The following is a 22,029-nucleotide window of genomic DNA, read 5'->3' as shown; positions in this document are numbered from 1 at the left end:
CTACACACCTTCACGCAGAAAAATGTTTTGTAGAATCAGCCTGTACGAGAATTGAATCAACAAATTTTTTGTTGAATATAATCAACAAAAAAAAATGCGTTGAAACAAACCCTGATTTTCTCAATTCACAAAAGTCTTTTGTTGTTTTGTAAAATCTGCTTTGACGTTTAGCGTTGATTCAACAAAAATTCGAGCCAAACATTTCATTAGGGCACAAAACCAAAAACCGCGATTCGAGAAAATCGCTTGCAAAAAGTGGACAACTTGTTTCAATTCCTATTTTAAAAAAAGAAGCTTGACTGATGGTATTTTTACTGATGATACGATAAAACACATCATTATCCTCAACTCTGCTTAAATGCTTCTTAATTTTTGTTGATTTTCGCAATAAAACTCATAATTTAAAAAAAAATCGTTATTGGGCCCTTTTAACTTTCCAACTGTTGTTCATAATGGGCCCTTTCTAAATGCAATTTCGAAGAGAGCTGAAAGGGCACTAAAGCGCTGTCACCGGATTGTTGTTTTGAATGATGTTAACGGGCCCTTTTGTTTAGTAAGAAATAATGAGGAATTCAGTAGAAATTTTGATTATTGGTGAAGTTTTGTGATTGAATCGTGGATTGAATAGTGTAGATAAGGTATGTGAAACATAAAAATTCTTCAAAGTGTAATGAACAGCAGCCGCGGGACCGTATTAAATATTGTTTTTTTGACGAAGTTTTTCTCTGCAGAAATCCTTGGTGAAAAGTAAACCAAACTTTTTTTTGAAGTGAATTAGTGTTAAGAATGTATGAAAAGTTCACTTTATAACACAAAAAGTTCCTCAAGTACGAGAACCTAACGAAAAATAAAAGGGCACATTTGAACATTTTTTTTTGGTTTGCAGTGAACATGGTTATGTGCCCTTTTGTGTTTTTGATTTTTTCAATAGGAAATTGTTTGTTATCAATCTGATTCTTGGAGGGCATGTAGGGAGTGTACTAATGAATGGAAAAGTGGAATAATCCCGAATGTTTACGTTTTGGTTTTGTGCCCTAATGAAATGTTTGGCTCGAATTATGATTTTCAAATCAACAAAACGGTTTTGTTGATTCAAATATGCCCTATTTTTCTGCGTGTTGGGCAGCTAACATATTTCGCAGGGATAGTGACATCTCGAGCTCGATCATTGTTTGCTTCAAGACACTGTGACGAGGAGTTCATCATTTTTGAGTTAAATTATATTTTTCACTAAGCCCAAAACCTTATGCAATAGGGTCCTAAAGCCATATGTAAATGTTTATGTACAACGGTAAAAAACAAGATAAAACCATTTCTGATCACTTTTTTTTATTTTAATGCAAAAATAATTATTGACAAGGCAACATTTTTCGATGAATCAACTATGGTCTCCTTTGTGCAAGCTGTCAAGTAGGACTCTTTCTGCCAAGAAGGGCCGCGAAGTTAATTTTTCAAAATTGATCTAAAAATCCATTTTAAATCCTATATGAAGTCGTACAAAGAGTCATTGTTCTCAGATAAATAAGCTTTATCGTAATGAACAATAATATCACAAATTTGAGCTTAATTTTAGGACCCAATTTTCAAGATTTGACTATCCGATTTGAAATATTTGTGCAAGAGTTCAGAAAAGTTCAACTTTTCAGCACTTATTTCGAAGAGTAATACTTTTTGAAATTGTTTTGAAATTTGACATTTTTAAATGGTCTAAGAATTTTTAATATTTTTTGCGCCTTTTGCAACAACTCCAACCGTTTCGACCTACCATTGATTGGTCATGTACGGCAACGCGGACCCCCTTAGTAACCCAACACCGCGCCCGACTTATGACACGCGCTCGAAACATGCTTATCAACGGCTTATTACTCACCAAGTCAACCCTTTTTTTTGTGTGTGCCTTCACACCGCTGCAGGCAACACACTCTTTCGGAAAAGCTTCGTACGCATCGGAAAATGGTTTGTTTACAGTCGTCGCGCTACCGAACGCCGATCTTGGCCCACGATCGCGATCGACTCCTGGCTAAGCCGAGTTGCTTCGTTCCGCAGCGCGCGCACGTTCGGTTCAGTTGTTTACGCGATCGCGACCAAGCTAGACGCTTGTTTCATAGGCTTAGGCCGCCGTTGCAAAGTTGCAGTTCCCCAAAGGTTGCACCACTGTTTCTATCGTTTGATCAAGAAGAAGTCTGGTTCGAGTGGTTTGGCGCGCAAAGGCGCACCCTTAAGTGACTTGTAAACGGAAGTGAGTGACAGTTGCGAGGATCCTGACTTGCAGGGGGTGATCTTTCTGGCAGATTCGTGGAAATTGGCGCCAAATTAGGTGTCATTACGGTGATCATCGGTTGGGTTTCTTCTGGTGAATCAGTTACTTCTTGAAGGAGTTACTTCTTCGAAGGAGGTTCCTGCTGCGCGATCGTGTTGTGTCTTTGTTTTCCTGTATCGGCGCCCTATTGTTCTGCGAAGCGTTAGCGTTAGCTGACAGTTCTTCGTGGAACGCTTCCGAACCCCGCAACCGGAACAAGGGTAAGTCGCTCCTTTCTAGAACTTAATCGTCGTGGGCAAAGTCTCCTTGTTTACCGCGCTCAGTTTGCGTGCAAGCACGTGTTTTTTGCACGTAAATAATACAGACTGTCCAGGGGAAACAGACTGGCCGATGCAAAATAAAAAGGCACTGGCAACGTATGTTTTGCGCTTGCAACACTGCCAGTTTTGCTGGGCGTAAAGGGCGTTTGGTGTCCAGCGCGTTTGGATCTGTCAAACATTGGCCAAACTGTTTCCTAGACAAACTGTAGTAAATAACAGATGGTTGCTTGTCATTCCTCTTGTAGAAGTGTTCCAAACAACATTTCGTCACCTCTCCGAAGCCACCATGCCTTGGTTGGTGAGGAAATGAGGAATCCAATTGACTCTGTAATTAAAGCCGACGACGACGATGATTGATAGATTAGTTAGTTGGTACATATAGACTTGGGTTTGCTCCACAATATCGTGCGCAGGCGATCGGGCTTCTGGCTTGTTTTAGAAAGTGATTGCCGGTCGCCGTGGCTAAGTGGTTTCCGATTGATACCACTGCGAATTGGGCTTTGCCCATTTTGTTTTGGTTTCTGTGCCAGTAGATTTGCGCAGAACTGGTTAAGTGTGTAAAAATGTATATGGAATAACTTAAAGGTTGTTCATTTCCGCATTTTAAAATGCAATAGTTGGCACGAATGTTTGTATTTGGTTTTTGATCGCTGGAAAAACCATGCGGCCATGATATTTCAACCACATTTATGACTACTCCCTGATGGCGTTACGTCATCAACGCATGCTTCCTATTTGAGAGCTCCATTTGACAGTTGTGAGTTAAAGAAAATGTCACTTGAGGCCCATCCAAGGACAATCAAAATCGAGGTAACGTTTAAACTTATAAAGTTAAGATTCTGACAGTTCGTCCTGTAATCTGATCATAATATTTGACAGTTGCCATCAGAAACCAGTGGTAGGACAGCACCACCATACCTGTCAAAAAAATGATTAATTGATCAAAACTTATGACGAATCATCAAGTGGCTCAAGGATAGCCCCGAATGATTCGCCAAAACAAGCCAACAGGTGCTAAAGTCCACTTGACACCCCAGCGGCCAAACCAACCTTGCCCCGGGGTCCCGGTTCGACTGCCCAAAATCGACAAGTCACGCTCACGCTCCTCCGCGGCCAATGACTAGCCCCGTGGCCAAACATTATTGTGCCTTCCTATACTCTAATTGTAATAATCTCGCGAAACCGATCTCGTAATCGAACCGGTCTCCCAAATAAGTGCGCGCGATGAGTCGACCCAATTCGATCCAGATCCATTTTGGCGACCTTCGACGCGTCGTTGCACCCCTGCCACCGCGGTTTCCGACGGCCACCTTCGAAACCGTGACTAAGCAGCTTTGGGTGTTAATTTTCGTCGGTTCTAACAAATGGTGATAACGTGCTTCTAAAATAAAAAAAAGCTTCAAAGTTGGCAACACTGCGCGTTGACAGCTACGCGATTAAGGTGAAAGTGGTCGCCATCTTTGCGAACAAAAAATGGCGGCCACTTGGATATCTGACACCGCGTGGAAAAGTTTGTCAGACAACAAACAATGCCATGACATAAACAATTGCAGGAAGAACATCGCAACGGCGCGTAGATTCTTGCAATGTTATCGCGATGTCTTTGCGTGCGGTCGTTAGGCGCGTTGGCGAACGTTCTGTTTATGTTGTGTTGTGAGTGTACTTGAAGTCTACCCGCCAGAGACCGGTATCGAACACGGTAGGAATGTGCCAAGAAAGCGCAAAAAACGCGGTGGAAAATAGTCGAGTTGAAGGAAAAATTGCATTCGAGTAATTGCACAATTCTATTGTTTTCTCGGGGGCGGTTGGCACGGTAAACAAAGGAATAAGTTGATGAAAAGTGTGAATAGTGACTGACCGGTGCAAGGTTAGTAGAAAATATTTACTAATTTTAGTCACTGAGAGTGTGCTTTCATCATAGACTTAAATGAAAGACGTGACAAATGTCACCAATTTGTTCTAGATAAAAGTGTTGCCAAGCATTCAGATTAATGACCAACCTGTCAGACTTGACGCTAAACGGCGATGAGTTCACACAAGTTCAGTTCTTCCATTTATCATCCCCGTTCCGACAGTGTTGAGAAGCGAGTGCAAACAAAACACGTGGTTCGTGGCTATTATCAGCGACACAGCTGGATGACTTGTAGCTTGCAACACTGACTTTAGCTCAACAAAAGAAAACAAAAACATCGCCTCAATTATGCGTTGAGGCATAGAATAGAGATAGGTAGAATTGCCACTCATTTACCGACCGGGGGACAAAACTGTGCTGCCTAACTGATGCCAGCGGCGAAACGGGGAACTACAACACCCTGCGCATAATACTGTCAAGAATGTGGAGAACTGGTTGGCACATATATATTATTCATTAAACATTTAAAATGATTGAAATCATGGAAAACAAATCAAAACAATTATGAAAATTCAAGATAAATGCATCCATTAACTAGGATATTTCTTTTAACGGTACACATCAACCATAGCTTTTGCACCCAGATTTCTGATACAGACATTTTAGTATTTTCAAAAATACGGGAACTATCGATATGATTTTTTATTCATCCCCTAAATTACTGTCTTCAAAGTTATTTACAACAAAGTTTGAATAATTTTACAATCAGGTTCTTGCAGGATTGGGTTCGTAAGTTTGACAAATTTGGAATAAGAAGACAACAACTTCTTTGGCTGCTGTGCACCCTTAAAAGAAGATTAAATTACTTGTATTTCGTATCAGCATCCTTTTTTTTCAAAATTTCAAGAATATGCCAAATAAGTTGACATCCGTTTTCACTTCTCCAAAACATCTGTTTTGTCATATTGACATTTCGCTGTTGCTGTCAAACCAGGTGAAGAATCGGAGGAGGAAAAGGCTATTTTGCCGTTACGGAATGAAGAAAAGTGATTGTGGTGTTCCAGCTTGAAAATTCCGAGGAAGAAACCCGGCAACGCCGTGTGAGGCACAGTGCTTCCGGCGGCGCTCGTTGGATTTTGCAGTTTCGGAGTGAAGAAAAGTGGTCGTGGAGCGCTGGTGGAGGTTCTGAGGAAGAAACCACTTTGTTCCACTCACTCGCTTCTCGTCGACCAACCTGACCAGCAAGGCCACCGCACTCCAATTTTAAACGCAATTGTGCCCAATCCTGACGTTCAACCGCCTCCACTGGTCTCGTCTTTTCATCCAGCTTCCAAGCACCATTTCACTTTTTTGATCGCCAACTGAATGTCAACAAGCCTTTTTTTTCAATCTGTCACTGTCAAACAAAACGCACCCTCCAGAATGCACAGGGCAGTTCCATCAAAAAGCCCAGTGCGCATTTCGACTGAAGTTCCCCGTTTCGAACAGTGGTGGCGCTGTCGGCAGTGTCGCTTGACGTTTACAAGGGGGAATCGGCAAGTGGCAATTCTACCTATCTCTATTCTATGGTTGAGGTCTCACGTACCGTGAAAAGATCCAGATCACCGCATTGGATTACCCCTTAATCGAAGAGACTCGAAGCAAGAGAGAAAACCGAATCAATTAGCGCCATTAGCGTCCTCGGATGCTGTCAAATCTGAAGGCTCGGCGTCACTGCGCTAAACACATAGAACATCTGGTTCTGACAAAGCTTTCGCACGACAAAAATCGCCGCACTTAAAATTACACCGATAATTGCAGCGTGTGCAATTATGTAAGGTGCGCGGTTGAAAGCGAAAGACGCGTGCGTTTCTGCTACGAAAACAACTAACAAAACAAAACAAAAAATAAATACCGGCTTAAACAGCTGATGCAGGACTGGCGCGGCGAGAATCGTCACGCGATTCCAGTTTAAGAAATGCTCACGCTATGTTGGCGTATCTACGAATGGTGCTTAAAACGCACGCTAGTACAAATACCAAGAGTTGATCTGACGAACGGACCTCCGTTAAGGATAGACGTGCTTCTGCAGTTATCACGGAGACGCTAAATTTCAACTAACGCATGGTGAAAACGGTAAACGTCAAACTGACATCTGTCAAAACATGTGTGAATTTGTTAGCCAAACGCCGCTATGTTGTCCTGAATAAAGGTCTATGACTTAAACGTCAGATGCATTCGAAGGAAAGCGTTGTTGCCAATTTCACTGAAAAGTTTCTTTTATGAGACAACGAGACAAATTTCGTTGCACTGGAATCCGCTTTGAGGTTCGTCGTCTGTACTACGGTTGCGATTTTCTGACCAACTGTTGAGATAAAAAAAATAATCAAAATTGCGTGTCAACTTCAAAGCGAAACCATATCATGAAATCAAATGGCCTGGCGTGATATTTGTAATTTTGCGCGAGTTTTATTTAAGGTAAACAAACGAAGTCATGGAGTTGCGTGGAATAGGGCAAGACGGCAAAGCCGTGAGGTTAGCAACTTTAAACGGTAAAAATTGATCAAAAATCAAACCATCCACATTAACGACCCCCGGGTCTTTTGTGGTCTCTATTGCAAGTTTCTGCTCGAACCTAGGAGTCCGAAGGCTTGAATGGGGAGAGCACCCAAACCTCTTTCTACTCCAAGGAACCTTCCACCCCAGTGTTTGAACTGACGACCTTTGGATTGCGAGTCCAACCGCCGCCAGCGATTCCACCGGAGTAGGCTTGGTTTGGTGTGTTGTTTGTACTTATGGCATGGAGACGACTCCTACACCTGGAATGACTTAACGGCCTAACAACCAAGGCCGGGACCGACATTTTACTTCCTCATCCGATGGAAGGTTGGAGCAGATGGGAATCGAAACCAGAATCATCCGCTTACAAAGCGGACAGCGTAACCATTCGGCCACGCACTGCCACTGGTTAAAAATTGATAGAAGTTGCAAATTTTTCGTTTCGACAATGACCTGAATAGTTAGAAGTCTTTAATATTTCAACTAATAAACAAAAACTAAAAAAGACTTGTCTACTGACAGACCAGTGCTGCCAAATATTTAACTAATTTTTGTTTAGTCTGTCTTCTTATACACTGAAACCCCGTTGGTTTGACACCTACTGTTGTCAAACGAATGGGTTCACTTTGTTTGAAACCGATTGGTTTGATAGTAAGTGTGTGTCCCGTGTAAAAAGTGACAGTTCGTCACTTTTTAGTTTGACTTTGTCAAACCAATGGAGAACAAACTTAAAAAAGACTGACTTTAACTCATGTTGTTAAAAACTTCAAAACACTGATTATCCAAGTACAATTACATTTAGCAATACGGAACCGACCTCCGCTCTCAAATGAATTTGACCTTTTCTGAGCAATTACGAAAACCTTAACCGCCCATTTAAGGCACTTTCTCCAAACGCACCGCGGCTATACGTCATTACTCACCGCCGGTCTGTTCTCGGCTGGAGATCACACCTTCGGCACTGTTTAGAGTAAACAATACAATTAGCACAAAGTGCAATTGCAACCTGACCTGGCCGACTGATTACTGGGAGTGCAGTTGGGTTGTCGCTTGGCAATTCTGTTTTCCAACGCCGGCATGACTTATTGTTGCTGGAAGTGTTGAAAATTTTAGTGAAATTCGTTAAATTATGGTATTAAAAATGGCAAAACTGTTCTTTTTGTAATTTTTTTAAGCTTGAAATATATTGTTTATAGAATACATTTGGTTGCTCCTAGAATCTCAGGTCGACGAAGAAATTAAAAAAAGAATATACATTATTTATAAGAAAGATTGCAAAATTTGACAGTTTACACTGTCATAAACAGACTTGCCACAAATACAGATTTTCAGCACAGGCTCAACACAAAAACCAATTATTTTTAACAGTAACAACACATTTTAGCACACGCTGGCACACGCAGAAAAATGTTTTGTAGAATCAGCCTGTACGAGGTTTGTTTCAACAAAAATTTTGTTGAATATAATCAACGCCGATTTTGCGTTGAAACCTAGGTTGAAACAAACCTTGATTTTCTCAATTCCACAAAAATCTTTTGTTGTTTTGAAAAAGTTGCCTTGACGTTTAGCGTTGATTCAACAAAAATCTTGATTTTCAAATCAACAAAATGTTTTGTTGATTCAAATATGCCTTATTTTTCTGCGTGCAGTTTTGTTCAATTTTCCTAAAAGGTAAACAATTTTGACATTTTGACACATGGCTTGTTTGGTTTTGGTTTTCTTCAAAATTATACTCGCTTGTGTGTTTGGTCTGTGCCAAAAAAATCTGCCCTGTCACGAAATATTCTAGCAGAGCTGGTTCTGTCAGAATCCTGCTAGAACGGTAGAACATTTCTGCTAGAATTCTATAAGAATATCCAGCTCTGTAAGAACTCTGCTAGAATCCTGCTAGAACGTCGTGACTGGGTGTATTTGTGGCAAGCCTGGTCATAAGGCGGTAACCTTAAACAAGCAGCTCATTAACGGCAGCCAATTCAGCTTTAAATAATCCAAAAAGATTAGATTAGTCGATACACACAAAGAAAAAATACTCTAAATTTAAAAAGATCGTTCGTTGGATTAAAAGTTCGCGTTGGTGAATATTCGTAGAAAGTTCAAACTTTTTAATTTAAAAGTTGGAAAGTTTTTGATACTACCATGCACTTCTGGAACAAAATCGTTGTATCGGTAAAAGTTTTTTACTTTTATTATAAGAAGAAACTTTTTATGGCAACAATAAATAACATTTAACATTACAGTGATGATTTTCGAAAAATGTGATGGATTTTATTTCTATTTTTATTTTTATTTTAATATTAAAACTGCTGCTTATGCTGCTTAACATCGCGGCCTACATTTTGGAGCGCGACAGCGATGTAGAGAACAGGGTGGTCTCGTTGCCGGCCATCATCAGGACAGGCTTGGAGGAGTTGGCCATTGGGTGTTAATTCGGGAAGGTAAGTCGACGTTTTCCGACTGGGAAGTGAAGCGCCTGAACCGATAGTTCCCGATCACATCGTCCTCCTTCGAGAATGGCACAGATGTTGCCAGTTCATCCGGCCGAAGCTGCGCCGTCGCGAGTTGAGAGTTTGCGGGCGGGAGTTGCTGAAAGAGTTTGAAAGTAAATTAAATTGGCTAGACCACGAGGTGGTCACTCCAAATATATTGCATTTATTTCATAAGTTGATCCGTATGTGCATCCATATTTACGTGCATACACCATTCTTCTATGAATTTTATTTCAGTGTTTTCACAGCTGTCATCGCAAACGCGCGCACTGCTGATTGTTTACAAACAAACAAAAATCAATCTGTCTCGATTACATTTCCCGGCCGGGAAATTTGCTGGCGCTTTGCTATCATCCGGCAATTTCCAGGGCCAGCAGCTTTGTCGAAGTAAATCCGGATTATCCATTGTTTTGTGCTGAATTTGGTGCGTGTTCCGGACTCAGTAAGGAACCAGCAAGCGAGATGGCGGTAACCCTGGAAGACAAGTCGATCGAGCTGCTGTACGTGGACCGCAAGAGACGGCGGGGTGGTGCTGGTGCTGGTGCTGGATTCCTAGCGGAAGGGCAAGCGCACCGTCATTAGGACTTCGACACGGCAGACGTACTTTTTGCCCGTGAATGGCCTGGTTGATCCGGACAAGCTCAAGCCGGGCCATTTGGTAGTCGTGAACAAGCACTCGTACCTCATCCTGGAGACACTTCTGGCCGAGAAGGACGCGCGCGTCACGGCGATGGAGGTGGACGAACGGCCCACCGAGCAGTACTCGGACATTGGCGGGTTGGACCGTCGTGCTGTCGATGCCGCTCAAGGAAAAGTTCAAGAACCCGGGAATTCATCCGCTGAAGGGAGTGCTGCACGCTGATGACTCGTACCTGTGTGCAAACAAAGTCGACCTTCCTGAAGCTGGCCGGGCTGCAACTGGTGCAGATGTCCACCGGAGACGGTGTCAAGCTCGTCCGGGACGCGTTCGAACTGGCCAAGGAAAAGTCGCCGGCGATTACTTCCTGTACGCGTCTACGCTGCAGACGCATCTAGCTGGGGCATACACTCAACCCCCGGTGGTTGGTCACTTTTTCGTTTCCGCTCACGCACACTATCAATACAAACGTTTGATAGTGTGTGTGAACTCCGTGTAAAAGGGGTGTCAAAATAAAAAGTGACCCCGTTGGTTTAACAACAGTTGGTGTCAAACCATCGGGGTTTGAGTGTATGCATGTTTAAACTTATTTGACCTAATTTGGTCACCTCACTCCTTATCATGGATTTCGACGAGAGACGACCATTGAAGTCGCCTTGGATTTTTTTTTATTTCTGGATTCAGCTTTATTTTTTTGTATTGTTAAATATGATGAAAAAAAAAATACAATATTGACCCCCAAACCCTCTCCGTTTACGAGTCAGATTGGCCAGGAGCTTTAAGATGAACCCCGCTCGTGAGATCGAATTCAAAAGCAAACAAGTAGTTAATATTGACAAATTAAAAATCACAAATTATTGTCCGTTTCATTCAAAGGTACACACCACGCGGCATTTCAGGATGTGCCGTAGTCATTGTTGCCAGCGATTTTTTGCACTTTGAGTGCAATATTTTCCCTGGATTCTACCCTAGCATAATGAACCTGTGGTGCACGGGTTCACTTCTAAATAATTTAGTTGTGTTTTCTCCAAAATCGGCTCACATTGTTTCCTCTTTCGTTGGCCGGATTTCGCTCGCTTCGTTCTTAGGGTGAACTCCTGAGATGGGCCGTAGTGTTGAGTTCTGTGACATCTGTGACGGACTCACTCCGTCGAAGGAGCTGGAGCAACTGGCGTTGGGCACAACCGTCCTATCAAAGTTTTCAAACTTTTGAAACAATGCAGCAGCTGCTGGTTCGTCCGGGGACCGTTGGTTAAAATCGTTCGTTTGACCAGTTTGCTCAGGCTGCCTACGGTCTACAGGGGGTTGACGAGTTGATGCCCAGGTTAGTGGTTGGAACGTGTGCCTGATGCAGATTTTGACCATCCCTTCTCCCAGAAGGACGGAAACTCCCTGCGTTTCACCAATGTCCGTGCTGGTTTCTCTTGAAATGGTCCCCATCTCATCCAGCAGGGACGTCTCGCTGATCACCTTCTCTGTCGAAATTTTATCGTCGAAGATTTCGTGGTATGTATTCGTGTGGTTCGTTGCCGTCGCCGGTTTTGAACTCCTGGCAAGAAATTATGTTTGACGATCTTTTTAACGTGAAACTGGATTTTCTTACCTGAACATGGCTGTTATTCTGGCCGTTCCCGTTGACTTCGACATTGATGACCGATCATGCGCTTCGCCAGCGACCACAAAAATCGAGTCCGGACTGGTTTGCGTCGACGTCGATATCAGCAGCGGCGTTTGCTCCAGACCTTCCGGCGTTACGATCAGGCGGAGAAGCTTCCGAAAGAGGAAAAAGATGTAGATTTCAAGGATCAAGGATTGAAATTGAGCAGTATACTCACATTCTGAGGGTGCACGAGGAAGGCTATTTTGCTTAACGACGCTTCAACGATGCCGATGTGGGCCGGTCGGTCGTTTTGCGGTCAGCAAATCTTGTCGGTGCGGATCTTGCGTTCCGAAGTTCTGCTGAAGCTGTCGCGATTCACCAGCGACGGTAGACTGTCCACGACCTAGGTGTCGGGCGGGTTGAGCAGGCCCGTTTTGCCCGAGTTCCGGACGCCCTTCCAATACGATTAGCCGAAGCTGGTGGCAGTGCCCATGTTGATCTTCTTGGTACCTTTTGGGCTAGGTTTTTTAGTCACGGCGATCGTCGGAGCTTGTCGCGTAGCAGAGCTGGCGGCGGCCACATCCTCCTGCCCTTTCTTTAGCGCTTCTGCTTTCCTTGCTTCTTGGTCATAAACACCGGCTTCCTTCAGGCCTTGCAAAAGAACATTTGATACCCGCCGCGGAATTTGATAACCGCCGTTCCGCTTACTTTGACGGATGGCGGATGTCACGGGACAAGAAACCTGCTGTGGATGAACCGGTTGAGGGAGAACTGTTTCTGCTTTTTCCGATGGCGAGGGCGTCGTGGAACCCGTAACTGGTCGATCTGCAGAGCGGTCCCATTGGTCCCATCCGAATTTTAATCAAAAAATTTACACAACACAACATTCTTAAAAGTGACATTTGCCAATGACGTTTAGAAACGTCAAAACCCACACTGATCAAAATTCCCTTTAAAATTTTCTCGTCACTCTTCGTGCATCCATATTTACCTCGATATTTACGGTATTTACGTAAATTTACCGGAGTTAATCCAAATGCGCTACGGATGAAGCATGTGCCCAACCCCGTGGGCTAGACACTGAACACATTCTCAATACTCACCGGTGACTTCTTCGGTATTCCAGGTAGATGTTCTTGATCAGGTTCGTCGGATATCGCTCCAACCTCTGGAAGTAATCCGAGTACGACAGCTTCAGGACCTGTGGCTTTCGTACAGACGGTTCTTCCAGGACTGGTGCAAACTGTTCTTCCGGATGTTTATGTAATACTCGTCATACATGTCCCGCACCGAGAAATGGACTGCGGACCCTCAGGACATCCCACACTGTCCCGTTATCACTTCCGGCAAATAATGCTGCTGATGGTCGTAAATCGCCGGCACCGAGTGCAAAATCCGCGCTAACCACCTCCGATCGCTTCTCGTCGTTTCCCTATTCCGTCGGATCCTTCTCCTCACCGTTAAAATTAACTTTATCGAATACAACCGGTGCAAATTCACATCCGCATAAACGGCGTCCTACAAAAACAAACAAAATCAAACACAAACGCCACCAAACACCCAAGCTTCCTTCTTACCCATTTCGGTCGTGAAACAGCTGCAGATCCGGCAGGAAGCTGGCCTCATCCTTTTGAAAACCAACTTTCCCCTAATCCCCAAACCTTGTTCCGTACCATCCTCCTTCGAAGGTATCCGCGTACAAGTCCTGGCTGCAGACGTTCTGTTTTGATTGACGTCGTGGAATACCACTCACTAACCACTGGAATCACCTAAACGTTTGTTTACATTTTGGACTTAGACGTACACGGTTTCACGAGAACGACAAAATGAAAGAAATTATACAGTCGAATTAAAAGTTAAAACTTTTAAATAAGTTAGCAATGAGATTTTCAAAACTGTGTTACCATTACCACTAATTATTAGCTATCGCTTGACACAACGGTTCATTAAGAGTTAATAATCAGATGTGGACGAAAAATGCGCGAACATAACTTATTGCAAATCTGGCACCACTGCATCGCGATTTTCAGTTTGACACATTAGCCGAGGGGCGCGACAGTGCCATTTTTCCTTACAAATTTCCTTTTTACTGTTGATTCCCGCTTTGTCACCTGACGCCCCGGACACCTGACTTGCGGTCACAATGTCCGGACGTGTTCCCGTAACACCGGGTAATTAAAGTTCAACCGCAAACATCCAGCAATCTTGTGTACGGCTTGACATTTCTAATTACAACTTTCTGGAAGCTAATTTGTTCACCTTTCCGGTGGCGTTAGCCGATCAATTACGAGCTGGAACAATCTCCTTCTCTAGAATCGTCGGCATATGCTTGATAACCCCCTGCTGCTGCAGATTGCAACACCGAAATCGTACGGTTCTATGCCTCCTGCCGCCCAATCGGTCGCGCTGGACTCCACGATTGATGGGGGGGTAGCTGAGGCATGACAGCTTTACATAACCATAATCTCTTTTCATGGTACAAACATATGTGCGACAAGCCTCGACTGTCATTACCTGGCGCGCAATCGACATGCTGCCGCCGCCACCAAGTTGGCGTTTGCTAAAAATAACTTTCCTAGACCAAGACGCGGTATCGTACGGTGAGCCCCCCAAAGTCCATTCTGTAAACTGGTTTGGCCGCGCGTGCGTGCGGCGTGTGAGGTAATGTCACTTTGGGGCTTGACCTGTGGAAACCTGTACGACCTGTGTGGTCATCTCCGGTGTCGGAAGGGTTTCGATTTCGCTGAAATCATCTATTAAAAGCGATTACGCGGACGTTTTTGCTGCAGGATACCGGAGATGACGCGGGGGATCTTTGGGGTTATGTTGCCCGGAATGATTGATGAGTTTATCTTGCGGATTCGCACGTAACTCTTTTTGACCTCCTCAGAAAGTGCTCTTTTCGTGATGTGTTCAAAATGGCATTGTTAGACCCCTCGGTTGTCATCCGGTTTGACAATTTAAAGTGACAGACCAGAGCCAAGGAACATCAATATCAAGTTAGGATTGAAAACCAATTATGTTTTAAAACGTGAAATAATTGTACAACCCGCTAGAAACCTATGAAGTAAGGCGAAATGTTACTCTCGGGGTTTCAATTGAGCTATCAAAACAGAGTTTTGTAATGAAGTTCAAGAAATCTGTTTCAAATCTAGACTTTTTTTTATAGGTCCAACAAATGTAAATATTGAGTGTATCCCGCTTAATCCGATGGGGATTGACATATGGTGTGTAAACCCAATGTTTACATTCCTAGAGTTTTTTTGAATAGGTTTTATAAACATATGAAAGACAATAGTTTATAGGACCTATAAAAAAACTCTAGATTTGTTTATAGGACCTAATAACCTAAGTTGAGAAACGTTTTTGATCAAAAATCGAGGTTTAAAAAAACAAATTACGTACCGTCAGTGGTCCAGTGGTGAGAAAATGTTGAAGTTTGTATGACCCAATCTACCCCTGATGATAGCATTTCAGCGGAAAAAAAACCTTTAAAAAAATTAACGTTGTGTGAATCCCTGCTTTGGTTCACCTCAAACTTGACCTTTGAGAGATTCACTTGACGGCGTTCTTGTGCCCCGAACAATTGTCTCTAAATTGATTGATATTTATTTCAGTAACAACATTTCAAAAGGGCGAAACCTACGATCCTGCCGTTTCGGGAAAATCAACATTCAAAATTTTGCATTTTCGATCAATTCCTATTTCCACAAAAAAGCATGAAAACCATAAATTTTGTTAAAACGTAATAGAAAATAGCAATTATTTCATCATAGAGAGCAATTTGAAATTAATTTAGGTGTTTTTGCTATTAAAAATTGAGAAAAAGAAATTACGCCTATTTGAAGAGCGTGCCTACATTTTCGCCCCACCGTATTCGCCACCCACTCAACCAAAACAACGGTTTCGCCCGTCAGGTTACGCCACAAAGCAGAAGTAAACAACAGATTCGCCCTTTTGTTTTTTGTTCATTTTTTGGGTTTTTAAAGAAAAAAGTGGTGAAACAACTATTTTATCATTGTGAAACGTTACAGTCAGTGATAAAACAGTGATATTTGCAACCTCAGTGATAAAAAATGGTCTAGAAAGCCTTCATAAGGAGTCCGATTCAGGCCAAAACTAGTTGAGCCAGGATACACCGTAAGTAGCAAGTTGGTTTGACGATATGGTCTATATTGAAGTGTCGTTCCTTGGGATGTCCCGGTCGGAAGTGGGAGACATGGCACCTGACGACTAGGCCACCCCGCGACACCATCCTGCCTTCTCAATCTTTGCATAGCTTCAATGGTTACGGAGGCGATGATTTTGTACGGCATTCCTCCTAAACCTTCCTACACTAACTTTTTGTTCTGCAACTGCTCGACCCAGAATCCCCGGATGTTCCAAGAACCGGTAAATTATGGACCTTCATATCTAGATTGTGAAAACAGACCAGATCCGATACTACAATAACTGAAATTAAAAAGTTATGTATTTAGGATCATACAAATCTGTGTTTGTTGTGGAATTGTGTTCAGAGACATCAGAAACATACATTTTGATCCATTTTGAGGATTGTCAGGTTAAAATTCACTAAATTATAATGAAAATTTAGTGTTTCTAAATATACGTCGGAACTTGCCGAAAATACTACATTCGCCCCTCGTGATTGGGTGAAAACACAAGGGCGGAAACTCAATTTGGTTTGTTTTGATTGATGTTGTTGATTAGCCCTTTTGTTTTTTGCTTGCAAAACTACGTATTTTCGGAATTTTGAGATGACTGAGGGTGTTTTAGAATCAGTTTTGTTCGCTTTACATGATTCTGATAAAAACTCAGTTTGTTTACATCTGAGGGTGTCGCCCTTTTGAAAAGTTGTTACTGATTTAGTAGCCGCCACCAACACAGAAGCGGTTTGAAGCTGGGATGGGATAAACAGAGAGAAAAAAACCTATTGTCAAACTAAACCACTTTCAACATGGCCGCTTCTGTCAACCTAAACCAGTCCTTTCTTATGAGGAGAAAATGAGAAGTATTGTAATTTGAGTTGAAAAAAAAACAAAAAAAAATTCAAATAATTGTAAATTGCATTAATAGATTGATTAAAATATTTTCAATTGAAAGGCATTTATTTCTATCGTACACCGAATGTTGACTTATCAGCATTTTCATTTTTTCGCACTTTTTTATTTCGACACATTGCCACAAATTGAAAAACAAACTTTTTTGTTCTTTGAAGTGAATGAATTGGTACAAATTTGAATTTTTGCTAGCCATTTCTTTCGAATCTGACACCTAAGGGCGTGCGACCTATGAAATGTTAACTTTCTTTAAAGTTGAGTAAAAATTGCCGTTGAATTCGACGTGCTCCTCTTTGGGGAACTGGGAAAGATTTATTTACTTTCTTTGCGTAACGGGACAACGACAGGAGCAGATCTAAAAAAAATCTCCCCTCCCACATCCAAATGAAAATTAAAAATCTTTCATATAAAAAACACATTAAAAATTTAAGAAGTGAACATTTTTTGACTCATCTTTGATTTGCCAACCATTTCAAGTAATTTGTATCCGGCAGCTCCTTATGAACGGATCCACCGTAAAACGATGGAACATAAACTCAGGATTCTCCACCCACGCCCAACCGCAAATTTTAACAGCCAAATTAAAAAAAAAAAAATTTGCGAGGAAAAACTAAACAACATTTCAACCAAAGAAAAAGTCATCCGCATGCTTGAGCACTGAGTTGAAAAACATCATCAAGAAAATTTGAATTGTCAAGCTATCTGAATCACAGATTGCTTGATATTTGTTTTCGAACACGAATTTTCTTGCAAAAAACAGAAGAAGAATACAAACGTAAACACTCAAAAAGAAGACTCTATCCAGCCGTCCCGTCCCAGGTTTGAAGTTTTCTTCATTCGTTCTCTGAACTGTCAACTCAACTGTGTTGCCAGTTAAATGGGAAAAATGAAACAGTGTTGCTAGTTGCAGTTTCTAATCAGTTGTTCTAACCCTAGCTGTTAAGTACTGATTTACATCCAATTTATGATTTTTTTTCCGGATACAGAATAGTGGTTTCGACAAAGTTAATTTTTTTGGCGCAACTGTGTTTCCTAAGTATCCTTCTAAAAGCTTAATTTATTTTTTATTTGATCACCAACCCTCCAACATCCGATCGTAAACTGCTAATCGTACTGCGCAAAGTGCACCCCCGTCCTACCAAGGTCAAGTTCGATAAACAATGGGTAAACATCTCTCTCTAACGAGTTCGGATACCGCTACAGTCGGAACCTTCCCGTTTGAGCTATGAGAGCATCACGAAAGGGAAATGCGGCTCGCGACGTCAGAGATTACCGCGATAAGACGCTCGAACGTAAATACGATCTCGGAACGTTCTCGAAGATAGACAGAGATCTCCTTCTGGTCACAAAGAAGCCCAAAGCGGCAAAACGGCACGTTCCACGCCGGACCAGACATCAGCCAGACAGGTTGAACAATGTGAGAACACGCGTCTAGCTGTCAGTAACAGCGCCATGTGTGAGCTCAGACTTGGAGTGTGCTTCCGTTACGGTTGCTCAACACGTCGTCGATCGCTACATGATCGCGGCTGGATATTCCACGTACCGCACGCACCGAGCATAATTGCGCGCGATTCCCAGGCGGTACAGCGATCCGCTGGTTCTACCCACTGGTAGGTACCAGGGTAGAGCGAAGATCGCAAAGCCGCTTGATCACTGTACCACGTCGTGGGGCTTCCCCTTATCGAGATAAGTGATCGTTCCGGAGAAGACTGCGCGCGCACAGCGGTAGTTTGTACTCGCCGTGTAAAGTTACATCAAAGGTCACGCGGTAGCGAAAATGGTAGTATCAGCCGCGCGTCTAGACACGGTGTAACAAATTGGTTAGTTCCAGTACCGATCCCCCCCTCCGCTGACAAGCTGATCGCTAACTTCATCAACATTCCAGCGCGTCCACGTGCCACGGGGTTGTCACTCATGTCATGGCATTCGAGTCATTTTTATTGCCGCGGAGATCATAAACTAGCCGGTGGAAGTCGATCCATTTACAGAACGGAACGGAACTCGATCGCGATCGCGTCACCGATCCGTTATCTGCGTATATACGAGCGAATTTGTTTATGTTTATATGCAAATGGATGTGACCAAAAAAAGTGCAAGCTACGCCGTATAACGGCGTTTGGCGTAAGATCGTGTGATCTACCCTGCCCCCCAAAAGCATCCGGAAGAACCTTGAGTTGCCGCCGGAGGCGAGCCTCTTTGGTGGACGCGATCTTTATTGTTTGTGCGAAGATCGCTTCCGCGTACACCGAAAACAACGGCACTTCAGGGGGATCAACCCGTCTTCGGGGTGGGACAAAGAAGATCGAAGATTTATCGCGCGATCAAGTGACAACGGTCTGCGTCAAACACGCGAGGATCACGTGAGCTGCTGTTATGGTCCGTCCAAAGCTGCTTGAACCGGATCGGTCCAGACCTATCGCCGTCGTTAAGATCGATCGCGCGCTGCACGTGATCACCTCCTCGATCACCTCCTCGATCACCTCATCTCTCTCTCTCTCTCTCTCTCTGTTTTCACCCGATATTGATGGGGGCGCGTCCTTCTCTCAAGGTGTTCCTTTCAACACCTCCCGTTGCGTTGTTGCCGCTGGACGAAACCAGTTTGGAGAAGGCTTGGCGCCTCAGGCTTTGCAGACTCTCACGTGACCGATCCAGTTTGGGCCGGCGAAGAGGGTGATGCGCTCGCGACAGTCTCTTTGTCTAACCGATTTCCGGGATCACTTCGGGTGAAGATCGTTTTTGGAAAAAAGGTTCGACGCAAATTGGATCTAGTTTGGGTTGACAAACGGTACTGAAATGTCACGGTCGAGTCATCCGGCGGTGATTCCGGCTAATTTGACGCAATTCTGGGAAGTTTGCAACGAAAACCTGATTGTTCAGGTTGACGCACGGTAGCTGACGACGACGACGACGGTGCTTTTGGACTGTCATTAGATGCGTTGGCAAAACCGCAGGTCAGATGTGGTGGAAAAACGATCTGTTTAAAATTCATAATTCGCTGAATCAACTGTCAGGGGACTTTAGCTTGAATTTTATGAGTTTTTATCGCTTTGTTTTTTATTTCAAATAAAATCTTGCTTGGAATCTTGCAAAAATGACAAAAATTACAAAAATGACAAAAAATGACAAAAATGACCAAAATTACCTAAATGACAAAAATGACCAAAATGACCAAAATGACAAAAAATGACAAAAATGACCAAAATTACCAAAATGACAAAAATGACAAAAATGACAAAAATGACAAAAATTACCAAAATGACCAAAATGACCAAAATGACCAAAATGACCAAAATGACCAAAATGACCAAAATGACCAAAATGACCAAAATGTCCAAAATGACCAAAATGATCAAAATGACCAAAATTACCAAAATGACCAAAATGACCAAAATGACCAAAATGACCAAAATGACCAAAATGACCAAAATGACCAAAATGACCAAAATGACAAAAAAGACCAAAATGACCAAAATGACCAAAATGACCAAAATGACCAAATTGACCAAAATGATCAAAATGACCAAAATGACCTAAATGACAGAAATGCAGACATGACAAAAATGACCAAAATGACCAAAATGACCAAAATGTCCAAAATGACCAAAATGACCAAAATGACCTAAATGACAGAAATGACAGAAATGACAGAAATGACAAAAATGACCAAAATGACCAAATGACCAAAATGACCAAAATGACCAAAATGACCAAAATGACCAAAATGACCAAAATGACCAAAATGACCAAAATGACCAAAATGACCAAAATGACCAAAATGACCAAAATGACCAAAATGATCAAAATGACCTAAATGACCAAAATGATTAAAATGACCAAAATGACCAAAATGACCTAAATGACCAAAATGACCTAAATGACCAAAATGACCAAAATGACCAAAATGACCAAAATGACCAAAATGACCAAAATGACCAAAATGACCAAAATGACCAAAATGACCAAAATGACCAAAATGACCAAAATGACCAAAATGACCAAAATGACCAAAATGACCAAAATGACCAAAATGACCAAAATGACCAAAATGACCAAAATGACCAAAATGACCAAAATGACCAAAATGACCAAAATGACCAAAATGACCAAAATGACCAAAATGACAAAAATGACAAAAATGACAAAAATGACAAAAATGACAAAAATGACAAAAATGACAAAAATGACAAAAAATGACCAAAATGACCAAAATGACCAAAATGACCAAAATGACCAAAATGACCAAAATGACCAAAATGACCAAAATGACCAAAATGACCAAAATGACCAAAATGACCAAAATGACCAAAATGACCAAAATGACCAAAATGACCAAAATGACCAAAATGACCAAAATGACCAAAATGACCAAAATGACAAAAATGACAAAAATGACAAAAATGACAAAAATGACAAAAATGACAAAAATGACAAAAATGACAAAAATGACAAAAATGACAAAAATGACAAAAATGACAAAAATGACAAAAATGACAAAAATGACAAAAATTACAAAAATTACAAAAATTACAAAAATTACAAAAATTACAAAAATTACAAAAATTACAAAAATTACAAAAATGACAAAAATTACAAAAATGACAAAAATGACAAAAATGACAAAAATGACAAAAATGACAAAAATGACAAAAATGACAAAAATGACAAAAATGACAAAAATGACAAAAATGACAAAAATGACAAAAATGACAAAAATGACAAAAATGACAAAAATGACAAAAATGACAAAAATGACAAAAATGACAAAAATGACAAAAATGACAAAAATGACAAAAATGACAAAAATGACAAAAATGACAAAAATGACAAAAATGACAAAAATGACAAAAATGACAAAAATGACAAAAATGACAAAAATGACAAAAATGACAAAAATGACAAAAATGACAAAAATGACAAAAATGACAAAAATGACAGAAATGACAAAATGTATTTTTGTCATTTAAATCATTGAAATTTAAATTGAAATTAAAGACGAAATAGCGAACGTTTATAGTGTGCATTAACAAATCTGCTCTTGTTTTTTTTTTTTTTTTTTTTTTTAACTCATTGAATCTTAGCTGCTAATTCCTCTGAAGAATCTTTTTTTTATTAGCAAAAATGGCTCTGCAAAAAAAAAACCCAAACTTATGTTTTAAAATTAATTTATTTCGACAAAAACTATCACGAAAGTACTTCCCTGAAACGGAACTAAACGTGTCTGCGCAGGGTTAACTGCACGCACAGCACTAATTTGTTCTGCGAACCGTTCAACAGTT

At 41.6% G+C, this 22,029-nt stretch overlaps 2 protein-coding genes and 1 long non-coding RNA gene across 3 annotated transcripts in view; 1 reads left to right on the top strand and 2 right to left on the bottom strand.

Moving 5' to 3' along the window:
- The first annotated feature begins 2,078 nt into the window (after positions 1–2,078).
- The window catches only part of LOC120431669 (sodium-independent sulfate anion transporter), a 36,831-nt gene continuing 16,880 nt past the window's right edge, over positions 2,079–22,029 (top strand). The window contains exon 1 of the mRNA XM_039596786.2: positions 2,079–2,520. The gene's annotated coding sequence lies outside the window, so the exon portion shown is untranslated. The remainder of the gene's footprint in view (positions 2,521–22,029) is intronic.
- LOC120431680 (uncharacterized) lies at positions 9,397–14,591 on the bottom strand. The gene is made up of 2 exons (XR_008211744.1): positions 12,797–14,591; positions 9,397–9,553 (listed from the first exon to the last, which is right to left on the bottom strand). It is a non-coding gene; the product is annotated as an uncharacterized LOC120431680 (long non-coding RNA).
- LOC128092411 (uncharacterized) lies at positions 10,724–12,790 on the bottom strand. The gene is made up of 3 exons (XM_052706169.1): positions 11,929–12,790; positions 11,697–11,863; positions 10,724–11,642 (listed from the first exon to the last, which is right to left on the bottom strand). Exons 2-3 carry the CDS (start codon positions 11,738–11,740, stop codon positions 11,132–11,134), a joined length of 555 nt encoding a protein of 184 aa, XP_052562129.1. The 5' UTR covers positions 11,741–11,863; positions 11,929–12,790; the 3' UTR covers positions 10,724–11,131.

This window comes from Culex pipiens, chromosome 1, assembly GCF_016801865.2.
Source record: "Culex pipiens pallens isolate TS chromosome 1, TS_CPP_V2, whole genome shotgun sequence".
Classification (NCBI taxonomy): Eukaryota; Metazoa; Arthropoda; class Insecta; order Diptera; family Culicidae; genus Culex; species Culex pipiens.
The sequence above is the reverse complement of the archived record's forward strand: the minus strand, read 5'-3'. Positions and strand labels throughout refer to the sequence as shown.

Excerpts from the sequence above, each read along its gene's own strand:
- LOC128092411 (XM_052706169.1), bottom strand. The coding sequence starts at position 11,740 with ATGTCGAAGTCAACGGGAACGGCCAGAATAACAGCCATGTTCAG. Across the intron at positions 11,643-11,696 it reads AGAATAACAGCCATGTTCAG|GAGTTCAAAACCGGCGACGG; the intron begins GTAAGAAAATCC and ends ATTTCTTGCCAG.